The sequence below is a fragment of the Mustelus asterias genome, chromosome 19 (assembly GCF_964213995.1).
Source record: "Mustelus asterias chromosome 19, sMusAst1.hap1.1, whole genome shotgun sequence".
Taxonomy (NCBI): domain Eukaryota; kingdom Metazoa; phylum Chordata; class Chondrichthyes; order Carcharhiniformes; family Triakidae; genus Mustelus; species Mustelus asterias.
The window spans coordinates 60,981,184-60,994,133 of record NC_135819.1 but is presented as its reverse complement, the minus strand read 5'-3'; the positions used below and the strand labels follow the sequence as shown (position 1 = coordinate 60,994,133).

Sequence of the window (12,950 nt, the reverse complement as noted above, 5' to 3'; positions counted from 1 at the left end):
TGTTTATTAGCGTCACAAGTAGGCTGACATTAACACTGCAGTGAAGTTGCTGTGAAAGCCCCCAAGTTGCCACACTCCAGCGTCTGTTCGGGTACACCGAGGGAGAATTTAGCATGGCCAATGCACCTAACCAGCACGTCTTTTAGATTGTGGGAGCACCCGGAGGACACCCACACAGTCATAGGGAGAACGTGCAGATTCCGCACAGTGACCCAAACCAGGAATCGAAGGGTCCCTGGTGCTGTGAGCAGTGGTGTTAACCACCGTGCCAGCCAATTAGTTTCCTTGAGTGGCATTGATTTGTGATGCTCAATGATCTTTTTCTGGAATGACAGCATTATACAAATGATCCTTTCAGGTAACAGAGGGATAAACGATTAATCCTTGAATGACTATCTGGTTCCATTAAAGAAACATTTGCTTTAACTGTCGTGGTTTGGAAAGCTGCCCTTACAGTGCAATTGAATTACTTAAATATTTAATTTTCTATATTGATAGTGGAAAGTTGTTCTTAAATACAGAATGTGAAATGCATCCCTTGTTCTGAGGTTTTGTTTGTATTAAAGGAATTGGACAAACTACAGTGTTGGTAATTGGATTTATTTAGTAAGCCTGCCATTACTGAACTGATTTTTATTCTACCCTTATTTTCTAAATTTAGGGGGCTGTTGAGATGTCCCTCTTGCATCACTTCATGACAACACAAAACTAACCTTACATTCTGAGGTGACTTCAGATCTCCTGAAGGAGGCTGGTTGTCAGTGACCACACACAGTCCAACTCCAGGCATGCTCTTGAGATCCCGATCATTTCATAAACTTCCATGAATGTTTCTGAAATTTGGAGACTTGCATAATCTCAATATCTTTAAAATAACCTGGTCGGTTGTGGAGCTCTGCAAATATGGTTATATCAAAGGATCAGCCACTTTGATGTCCCTGTCCTCCTCTTAGGCAATCCATCATGATTGCTTCCACTGTGTTTCGATGGGTTCTGAGATGGCTGATAAGTCCAATACAGGTGTGGTCTCTGTACGTGCACATGTGCATTAGTTCGCACTCCCCAATCCCCACCTTTCTAACTTGGTACTGAAAACAAAAGGTGACCCGAAACAATCTACATTTGCCACTGAAGGTATTTCAATGATCACAATAACAATTAAACAAACTGATTCCGAGAGCATACTGATCTGTTCAAAGTACACGTCTTCTTCATAGGATCCAGAAATGCTGAGAGAATTGGAATTAATGAACCTTGGCTGATGACCTGGGATTGTGGTTAATCAATTTGATGAAATGAAACATACTTTTAATTGGATGCAATTCACCTTTCGTATAAAATGTCATTTCAGCTTTCCAAGACTCAGAATGAAACCCGTATCATTCATTTTGCTGTCCAAGTGGATGGAAAAACAATCGACAGCAGGTTAGATGGTAAGTGATTTTATTTTTAATCTACAAGATCAGAATTGTACTGGGGACCACGTTGGTCTGGATGGCGGGGGGAGGGAAAGGAAGGAATGCTGAAGGCAAGAATGAAGGGGAATTTGAAAGGAATTTATTAAGAAGTATTAACATTAATACTCTGTGCATCTGAAAATTGCCTCAGACAATTTTGTACTCTCTCCTTCTGAACAAATTGACCGCTAAGGTTTGGTTCCATGCTTGTAAGGCATCTCCAATGGCTATTCAACTGTAAGCATCATAGTTGAACCCAATCCTGTTTGTTTTTGTTGTAGATTTGATTTATTATTGTCACATGTATTGGTATACAGTGAAAAGTATTGTTTCTTGTTATGTTACACAGACAAAGCATACCGTTCATAGAGCACATAGGGGAGAAGGAAAGGAGAGGATGCAGAATATAGTGTTACAGTCATAGCTAGGGTGTAGAGAAAGATCAACTTAATATAAGGTAGGTCTATTCAGAAGTCTGATGGCGGTAGGGAAGAAGCTGTTCTTGGGTCGGTTAGTATGTGATCTCAAGCTTTTGTATCTTTTTCCCAATGGAAGAAGGTGGAAAAGAGTATGTCCGGGGGGCATGGGGTCCTTGATTATACTGGCTGCTTTTCCAAGGCAGCGGGAAGTGTAGGAAGAGTCAATGGATGGGAGACTGGTTTGCATAGTGGACTGGGCTACGTTCACAATTTATTGGTTAGAACAAAGAAAATTACAGCACAGGAACAAGCCCTTTGGCCCTCCAAGCCTGCACCAACCATGCTGCCCGACTTAACTAAAACCCCCTATGCTTCCGAGGACCATATCCCTCCATTCCCATCCTATTCATGTATTTGTCAAGATGCCCCTTAAAAGTCACTACCGTATCCGCTTCCACTACCTCCCCCGGCAACGAGTTCCAGGCACCTACCACTCTGTAAAAAATCTGCCTCGTACATCTCTTTTAAACCTTGCCCCTCGCACCTTAAACCTGTGCCCCCTAGTAATTGACTCCTCCTCCCTGGGAGAAAGCTTCTGACTCTCCACTCTGTCCATGCCTCTCATAATCTTGTAGACTTCTATCAGATCGCCCCTCAACCTCCATTGTTCCAGTGAGAACAAACCAAGTTTCTCCAACCTCTCCTCATAGCTAATGCGCTCCATACCAGGCAACATCCTGATAAATATTTTCTGTACCCTCTCCAAAGCCTCCACATCCTTCTGGTAGTGCGGCAACCAGAATTGAACACCATATTCCAAGTGCAGCCTAACTAAGGTTCTATAAAGCTGCAACATGACTTGACAATTTTTAAACTCCGTGCCCCGGCCAATGAGGGCAAGCATGCTGTATGCCTTTTTGACTACCTTCTCCACCTGCATTGCCACTTTCAATGACCTGTGTACCTGTACACCCAGATCCCTTTGCCTATCAATACTCCTAAGGATTCTGCCATTTACTGTATAACCCTTTGTAGTTTCTTGCAGTCTTGGTCAGAGCAGGAGCCATACCAAGCTGTGATGCATCCAGAAAGGATGCTTTCTATGGTGCATCTGTAAAAAATTGGTGGGAGTCGTAGTGGACATGCCGAGATGAACTCTCAATTTCTAGTATATATCACTTGACACTGAACAGTAGCCTGAATCCTGGTTGATTCTTTTCATTCCTAACTCAGGATCACTGAAACTAATTTTAATAACATTAGTGCTGACTTGGTTTAGAATTGTTACCCGAGAATACCCATGTGATATAATCCAGGAAGGTTCCAAGATTCAGTGGTTCAAAGAATGAAATATTTTGCAAATAGTTGCAATTTTATAGATCTCTTCTAAGTATTTTAATTAATCTGCTCACTAAACTTAACGTGTAGGTTAGGCCATTCCCTCACTCCACAAACCCCTCCACCAGTTCTGCAGGTACATGTGAACAGCAATGGTTCAAGATGGTGTCTCACTGCCACTTTCTCATGTGCAATTAGGGATGGGAAATAAATGCTGGCCTTGCCAGTGATGCACTCACCTCATGACTGTGTTTTCTTAAAAATCCAGATGCATGGCAATTATGAGATACAATTTTTTTTAACCTGCAATAATTCTGTAGGCATCTTAACTGTTAATGTGCAAGAGCTTGAAGGTTCTCTGCTGAAATAGTGAACAGGAAATTTTTGGGGAATAAAAACGTATTACTTTGTGCTTTAGTCTGCTTCAGATCCCTAATCAGACTCATTAGATAACTCTTCAAAATTTCTGGTGTAAGGCCTCCCAGTGTTACAACTGCTTGGTACAAAAATGTTCTGTGTCATGTAGAATATAGGTCTGATTACAATTTATTTTGTATGAGTAATGTGAATTTGTCTTGCTTCCAGGCATTTTGAACTACAGGAAGAGGAAACATATTAACCTTAATGTTTTGAGTTAAACAGGGAGAAATTGGCTTGTGTTTCTGTTTGTGGTCACTATCCATGTCTGGAAGCATGCATGTGTTGGCATTGAGTGGAGTTGCTTGAGATAAACCTGTTCAGCTAGATAACCCATCAAAATTTATGTTCTTTTCTCACTTATTCTGCTCACGCATGAAGAATAGCTGAATGGTTAAGGTGGCAGTAAGGGAAGGGACTTTAAAGATATGTGTTTGTAATTCTTGATTCACTGATTCTCTGTGCTGTCAATACTCCCGTTTACTTTAAATACCTGTACTAATTGGAATTATTTTTCCGAAGTAGCTTACTTGTACAGATACTAAAATACAGAAATGCACATTTCTTTTCATTTCAAGTGACTCTTTACGATTGTGGATACAGCAACAAGGACTGCAGCCTCTGTCTCACTGCTAAGAAAACATATAGCTGTGTTTGGTGTAAAAATACCCAAGAGTGTGTTTTTAACCAACTTTGTGCTGATGCTATTACAACAACTGATATGTGTCCAACTCCAACTATTTCCCAGGTGAGTAAAGACCTTTTTAAGTTTAGTTTTCCGATCTGTAGAAAACGTCTTGAGAAATTATCATGGTCACTTATGAAAAATGGATCCAAACCCAACTATACATTTGGTGTCAAGTATTGTGGCCTATTTAATAGGTAAACCAATTTACAAAAAGATCATAGCCACATTGAAAAAATAAAAAGCAACAGTCTGAGTGGGTTTTGATAAAATATCTGGTCATTTTTAATTAACTTGTCTGAATGCATTTGTTAAACTGCATTAGTTTTAATCATAAAAGTAAAATTTCACACAAATTAACCCATTAATTTGTCTCATTCAGCTGGATCCCATAAATGGACCCCTTGAGGGAGGAATTCTTCTGACCATCAAAGGCTCAAACCTTGGAACATCACCTGATGAGATCAGTGAGATCAAAGTTGGAGATGCTGCTTGCAAACAAGTCAAAGAAAAGTATTCCACTTCTGTCAGGTATACCAAAAGTCATTATACACTGGGTGACAACTGACAAATAAAATACTCCTTACCAGAATGGGTTAAGTTACAAAAGCCAAAGTATTGCAGACTCTGAAAATTTAAAATAAAAACAAAAATTGTTGGACGTACTCAGCCAGTCTGGCAATATTTATGGAGCGAGAAACAGAGTAAATGTTTCTGATGGAAAATCATCAACCTGGGATGGCACGGTGGTTAGCACTGCTGCCACACAGTGCCAGGAACTTGGTTCGATTCTGGCCTCGGGTGACAGTGTGGAGTTTACACATTCTCCCCGAGTCGGTGTGGGTTTCCTTCGGGTGCTCCGGTTTCCTCCCACAGTCCAAAGATGTGCAAGTTGGGTGGATTGGCCATGCACGGAGTTATGGGGATAGGGTGTGGGGTGGGTCTGGGTAGGATGCTCTTTCAGAGAGTCGGTGCAGACTTGATGGGCTGAATGGCCTCTTTCTGCTCTATGGGGATTCTATGGTAATCACTGTTTAAAAAATTAACTGTTTTTCTCCCCATGGATGCTGCCATAGGTCTGCTGAGCACTTCCAGCATTTTCTGTTTTTATTTCAGGTTAACGCTCTGAATTACAATATGCTTTTCTGACCCTATTAAATTACTGAAAAGGACCTGATTACAGTTTTATACCTAAATACTAAAAAGGACAAAAGGATAACTAAATTTATCATTAAGAACCAAAACACTATTTGGTTCGAAATGAGTAAGTGGGCAGTGTATGGTTGAAATTAGTTTAATTTACTTTATATTTTCTTCTACCAAATCCGTTCTTAGCTAAACATATTCTTCACACCTGTGGAGGTGGATATCTATTAATAGCTTTGCAAGAGGAACCTTGCGTATTATTCCACAGGTTGCTTAATGCGAGAATGATCCCTGGAATGAAGAGCTTGTCGTATGAGGAACGGTTGAGGACTCTGGATCTGTACTTGTTGGAATTTAGAAGGATGAGGGGGGATCTTATTGAAACTTGCAGGATACTGTGAGACCTGGACAGAGTGGACGTGGAGAGGATGTTTCCACTAGTAGGAGAAACCAGAGGGCACAACCTCAGACTAAAAGGGACGATCCCTTAAAACAGAGATGAGGGGGAATTTCTTCAGCCAGAGAATGGTGAATCTGTGGAACTCATTGCCGCAGAAGGCTATGGAGGCCAGGTCATTGAGTGTCTTTAACACAGATAAATAGGTTCTTGATTAATAAGGAGATCAGGGGTTATGGGGAAAAGGCAGGAGAATGGGATGAGAAAAATATCAGCCATGATTGAATGGCAGAGCTGTCTTGAAGGGCTGAGTGGTTTAATTCTGCTCCTATGTCTTATGGTCTTGTGTAGTATTGTTTCAATTGTATTACAATTGTGAATTTTTAAAGATTATGTTTTAGGACTGTATTGTTTTTTGTAAAGATTATTACATTTTGTGACCATAGCTTTCAATTTAAGGCAAATGAAGGGGTCATGTGACCTGTACTGCCATCCACCTGACCATAAGCTTGGGTGGCTTCATTGTTAGAGATTAAAAAAGGACTTGGATCGTTTTACAGAGAGGAATATGTAAGGTATATATGCCTGGAGACAATGGCATCATGCTCTGCGTTTACCATGAGTAGATTTTGAATATCTCAAAGTCCCAGAAAGGTTCTGGTATCAATCGTTGTAAATTGTCCATTTTATTTCTATGATGAAAGAAAGTTGGGATCAAAGATACCTAATTAGTTTCAAAGTTAATGGGCGGAATTTTCTTGTCCTGCTCGTCAGAGGGATTGTAGTGCAGGACAGGACCATACAAAGGTCTGTTTACCTTGGGCGAGATTTTCCAGTCTTGGGGCGAGCACAGCTGGAAAATCCTGCTCTGTGTTTCACATTGCCATGAGGAAGAAAGCAGAAGAAGCCATATTTGAGATTAGGTTACAGACTTCCCTATAAACCAGTGACCATCACAGAGGAACAGCATTTCTTTTGGACTGGTCTGCAGCCACCCAACTGGCAGAGGCAGCTAGTCTTCCACCTGAAGAGGGAAAATGCTCACTCTTATTCACCATACAGAGTGTGAGTGGGAGCTCAAGAGATTGAAGCCAGAGTTCATGAAGATTTGAAGGTTGCTGGGAGATGTGCCGAGCTTGGGGCTGGAGGGAAGGAATCTATTCTCGAGAGTTTCACCCTCACAGTGAAAACCAGTTCTGGGATTCAAAACTACTCACCTAGGAAATTAGAAAGGAAACAGCCCATTGGAATCTGAGAGCAACTTTTTAAAAAAAATAATTATTTGCAGGATCTGGGTGTTGCTGACTAGATCAGCATTTATTGACCATCCCTAGTTGTCCATGAGAAGGTGGTGGTGAGCTGCCTCTTTGAGCCGCTGCAGTCCCTGAGGTGTAGGTACACCCACAGTGCTGTTAGGGAGGGAGTTCCAGCATTTTGACCCAGCGATAGTGGAGGAACGGAAATATATTTCCAACTCGGGATTGTAAATGGAAACCTCCTGGTGGTTCTGTTCCCAGGTATCTGCTGCTCTTGTCCTTCTAGATGGTGGTAGTTGTGGGTTTGGGAGGTGCTGCCGAAGGAACCTTGGTAAGTCCTTGAGGTGCATCTTGTAGATGTTACACACTGCAGCCACTGTTTGTCGGTGGTGGTAAACTGTTTGCTATAACATCCATAATTCTGTAGAGAGGGCGATGATGTAATGAGTATAAAAGGGAGCTGTTGTTCAATAGTTTAAAGAGCAAGTTACCTAAAAAAAAAAGTGTTTGTTTAGTCATTTGCAAGTTTTTGATTTGATTTATTATTGCCACATGTATTAGTGTACAGTGAAAAGTATTGTTTCTTGCGCTATACAGACAAAGCATATGTACATAGAGAAGGAAAGGAGAGGGTGCAGAATGTAACATTGCAGTCATAGCTAGGGTGTAGAAAAAGATCAAGTTACTATGAGGTAGGTCCATTCAAAAGTCTGATGGCAGCAGGGAAGAAGCTGTTTGAGTCGGTTATGTGACTTCAGACCTTTGCATCTTTTTCCCGACGGAATAAGGTGGAAGAGAAAATGTCTTGGGTGCATGGGGTCCTTATTTAAACACGTGAAATCTTGATGTGTCACATTTACAGTTATTAACTGGAAGATAGAATTTCCCTTTAAATTTTATTGGTCTCTATGGAGATCACAACAACCACCAAGAATGTGAGTTGTCAGTTTGGCTGTTGTTTCTATGGAGTTGTAAAATTTGAGCAGTTGGGTTAGCTCTTGTATGCAGTGTCTCAGCTATTGGGGATGTGTGAATGGTATTGGTTTGCTAACCAACAGTGAGTGGTAGGAGGCAAAGAATGGAACCAGATTGAAGAGAATTTCTCTTGATTAAAGGTTCAGTAAGTGCAATTTGTATGAGTTAGGCTATCCTCCATGGCACTGCATGTAAATTGGGATTGTGGCAGAGCTGCCCACCATCACTGCAGTTTGATGTACCTTGGGACAACATTTACAAGGAAACCCAATTGATCGAAGTGTACTACTATGAGGAGGATCAACTTAGGCCTTGCTCAGCTTTATGCTGCATAATCTTCAGGCACCTCACGGATGCTTTTTGATCTTTGCGTGTGATAAGAAGATGTGCAAGATTGTATCCTCGTTTAGGTGGGAAGAGACAATGTCAATATGATTGCTGTTGATCTCAATCTGAATGTTTACTTGTGCTCATTTTTATAAGATCTGTTAATGATTTTGAAATTTTGTTTCAACTTTTTTTTTTGCAGGGTTGTTTGCGAATTAAGTGAAGTTTTGCAAGTCCAGAGTCATTTTGTTCACATTAAGATAACAAATAACAAAGGTGGTATTTCCAAAAGCAAGTTCACATATACTGTGAGTATCCATTTTCTACACACACACTTTTACCCAATTTCAAGTTCTATCATTTTACGTTTGCCGGCTGAGAGTTTAACCTAAACAAAAATTAGCATTTTATCTAATATCCCAAATTTTATACTGACCTTGTACTTTAGGAAGAAAGAATGACCATGTGTGCAGAGCTAACCTTTTCTCTTCAAAATTATCCAGGAACCAAATCCTATGAGTATTACTCCACAACAAGGGATATATGCTGGAGGAACGAGTCTAACAATCAGTGGAACAAACTTGAATATTGGAAAGCAAGAGGATGTGAAAGTGATGTTGGATAAAATACCGTGCACCCTGTAAGCTGGACAAGTTATTGTAATTGTAAATAGACTGTAAAATAAGACAATACAACACACAGCCTGAGTTGTCAAAGTCATAAGGGTCACATGTTTACACCCGTAATTCACCATGTTGCTTTAGGGAAGTGCCGCTTTTGATGGTTTGTGATCAACACTGGTCAGCTATGTTTTTCATTTTCTCCAATATTTTCCGCCATTTTCCACTCTCTGGCTGAAGGCATCAGCAATCTTGCAGAGACACTGCTGCTTCAGAGTGCCAGGGATCCGGGTTCGATTCCCGGTTTGGATCACTGTGTGTGTGGAGTGACTCCCCATGACTGCGTGGATTTCCTCCGGGTGCTCCGGTTTCCTCCCACATTCTGAAAGACGTGCTGGTTAGGTGCATTGACCCGAATAGACGCCAGACTGTGGCGACTAGGGGAATTTCACAGTAACTTCACTGCAGTGTTAATGTAAGCCTTACTTGTGATTAATAAATAAACTTTAACTTGAACACAGTTCCACAATGTGATCTCCTTCGGCTACCTCACCCAAGGAGTTACTCAAATTTAAATTCTGAAACCAGTGAGTCGCTAGGCTATTCAGGGAGAGTACTATAATTCGGCTTCGAGCTGTATTCACTTGACATGCCACATGTACTCTCCAGCAGGGACTGCAAGTATAATATTGGCCACTTTTGCCCAGCTCCCTCCCCTCACTCGCGTATTGGTCCATTATTGTGCCCATACCAATGCTCTGGTTCAGGTCAGCTCACTCCATATTGTTCATCAAAGCTGTGACATTCCTAACCTTTAGAAGTCATTTACAACTGCAAAATCATCAAGGATGCTCCAGTTGTACTGGGGTAAACTGTTTTGTTTCTGTCTTGTGTCTGAAGGCAAAGCCTACGCTTGGTTCCCAGTTTAAAACATAAAACAGATACACTTGAATAAGATAAATAATAGAGCTATCCGAAGATGCTCTTGAGGTCCTTTTGTGCAACCATTTATAGAGAAGCATTGACAAAGGGCTGGCAAAGGTTACTCATCCATTCAACAGACTAGTGTTTGGAAAGAGGAAATAATGCAAGGGAACTGAAGAAACAGTTTCTTTTAAAGAAAATGTCAGGTCGTCTTGTAGTGTTTACCAGAATGAATGTATATTCCTTAATGTTGTGTTTGAAAATAAAGCATTGTATGAAACCAGATGGCATGGTGGCACAGTGGTTAGCACTGCTGCCTCTCAACGCCAGGATCCCAAGTTCAATTCTGGCCTAAGGTGTGGAGTTTGCAGTGCTTCCAGTGTCTCTGTGGATTTTCTCCGGGTGCTCTGGTTTCCTCCCACAGCCCAAAGATGTGCAGGTTAGGTGGATTAGCCATGCTAAACTGGCCCTTAATGTTCCAAGATATGTAGGTTAGAGGGATTAGTGGGGTAAATGCGTGGCGCTATGGGGATAGGGTGGGAGGTGGGCCTGGGTAAGGTGCTCCTGGGTAAGGAGTGTCGATGAGCCGAATGGCCTCCTTATGCATTGGGGGGATTTTATTCTATGGTGGTGGCCTTTGTTCAGTGGTAGCTCACCTCAAAAACTTATGATTCAAGTTCCCAGTCAAGGACTTGAGCGCATAACCTAGATTGACACTGGAATTCTGTACTCTTGAAAGTGTCACTTTTCAGAGGAAACATTGGACCAATATTCTCTCTACCTGTCTGGGTAGATGTAAAGAATTCTGTGACCAGTTCAAAGAAGAGCAGAGAGCACTTCTGGTGTCCTGGGCCATGTTTATCCTTCAGCCATTGGTAAAGCAGTTATTGAACATGTAACGCGTTGCTGTTTGTAGGAGCTTTCAATGAGCGGATGGGTTGCTGTATTTTTAATATTTGCGCCTCAAAAATAAACTCGGGATGCATTTACTTCCTGGTCCAAGAAATGTTTAAGCTCAAGTGCTCATGCATCTGTTAAGTGTGTGGTATGTACACAAGGAACGGTGGTGATTGGGGCTCCCAACAAGCTTCAGTCTGTGCTCAGTATTGAGGTGGGTGGAAATTTTCAGATCCAAATTCTCACTAAAAATCACCATTTTCTTTCCAGTGCTGCATTACTACCATTGCATTATTATACCAGAAGTTAAATATAATTCCATGCAAAGACAAATTAATAACTTATCAATAGCTCAGCCAACAAGCTGAGATCATTATTTTCTGTTGAATTCATGAGATCAGTACACCTTCATATTTCCTGTTGCTTTTAATCTCGGTGCCGCCAAGTGAAACTTCTAACGGTTCTAATTCTGGCCCCTTTAGTTTGGTCTTATCTTCCAACCTTACACCTTCAACTAAGAATATAGGAGGATGTTTTGCTGAAAGGGTGAAAGCTGGTGCTACATGGGAGCTGTGCTATTACATCGCACCTGTTGGAAAGTCTAGTATAGCATGAAGTTTTGGACCAAATTGTTAATTATCCATCATGTGAAATTGCCTGGAAGAGCTAAACTGACAGCTGCAGGTTTAGCACATAGGTGCTGATTAGAAACAATTCCCATTGAGCAGTAGATGTGGGCTCCTTGCGCCCACTTCCGCTGAAGGTTTGGAGTGTGCTGGCTGATTCCGATGGCACACTTCAGGAGGGCCCAACACTGAGCAAGTGTGTGGACAGATTACCAAGTGTGGAACTGAAGCTCCAGTTGGAAGAGTGCTAGAGCAGTCAGGATGTCCTATACCTGCAGAAGGAAAGGAACTCTCCTCGCTCTCCTGCAACAACTGGTGTTGACCTGCTTGGCCTCAAGTCCTCCTCCCATTCCTCCTGCAGACCAATGGGATCCTCGAGCAAGATGTCCATACCTAAGCACTCCCTTTATTCAGGTGACTATAAGTTGACCAAAAAGATAATGTAGCACAGTACTCGCTCTTTTTAGAGGATGCCCTCACTAGAATTTTTGGGATAAAAGTTGGTTGAGCGATGATGAAATCTTGTCAGACTGTCCCAGGAAGTCTCCTAGCACAGTAAAATTCCTCCAAGTCTCCAGCAGTGAATGGTGATAGTTGAGCATGCCTTTAAGTAGGATTTGAAATCCTCAGCAATGACTTGTTTACTCTTGTTCAGCTGCTCACTCAGAGAGGGATAGTTGAAACGGCAGTGACACAAATGCCATGCAGCCACTTTAATAAGCGTTAGTGGGCAATCTAATTGCCCCTCGACAATCTTGCAGGCGATCATTCCTAGTATGTGCTTCATCTCCCATACCAAGAACCGTCTTGTGCTAAATGAACATCGCAGTTGAAGACTCAAGTTGGACAGTTTGGAGATTCTTCACGTCTAAAGTTGTCCTCATGGTGTTTACACAGGATATTCTGTTTCAATATCAGTGCTCACGTTTCTCCACTAACTGGGGTTGGTATGTCTCTAATTAACTGTGATGTGGAGATGCCGGCGTTGGACTGGGGTAAACACAGTAAGAAGTCTCACAACACCAGGTTACCTGACGAAGGAGCAGCGCTCCGAAAGCTAGTGGCTTTTGCTACCAAATAAACCTGTTGGACTTTAACCTGGTGTTGTGAGACTTCTTACCGCATTGGCTGTTCAGTTAATTGGAGTAAGGTTCTGTCCTCTGTTCATTGCTTCAGTGATCACCATCTTGGAATCGCAGTGTAGCTTCACACCTATAGCATTAATTATTTCAAGACATTACTGTTTTAAGAAACGTATTTTTCTAATGATTACAAGTTAATTACTACATTAAATCACACCACTGATTAACCCTTTCCTTACAATTGGCTGTGAAATACTTGGCAACTTCCAGAGATCATGGAAAAGTACTGTATAATTGCAAGACTTTTTTATTATTTTCAATGGACATTTGCTTTTTCCATGAAGTGTTTAAAGAACAGTTAGAAACTGTAGTATTCAACACTGG

At 41.5% G+C, this 12,950-nt stretch overlaps 1 protein-coding gene across 4 annotated transcripts in view; it reads left to right on the top strand.

The window, feature by feature from the left end:
* The window catches only part of LOC144507995 (plexin-B2-like), a 236,305-nt gene that overhangs the window by 193,099 nt on the left and 30,256 nt on the right, over positions 1 to 12,950 (top strand). For all 4 annotated transcript variants that reach the window (XM_078235685.1, XM_078235683.1, XM_078235684.1 and 1 more), the window contains 5 exons: positions 1,352 to 1,433; positions 4,210 to 4,379; positions 4,699 to 4,847; positions 8,620 to 8,725; positions 8,921 to 9,057. In XM_078235685.1, coding sequence (XP_078091811.1) covers positions 1,352 to 1,433; positions 4,210 to 4,379; positions 4,699 to 4,847; positions 8,620 to 8,725; positions 8,921 to 9,057 — 644 coding nt within the window. The remainder of the gene's footprint in view (positions 1 to 1,351; positions 1,434 to 4,209; positions 4,380 to 4,698; positions 4,848 to 8,619; positions 8,726 to 8,920; positions 9,058 to 12,950) is intronic.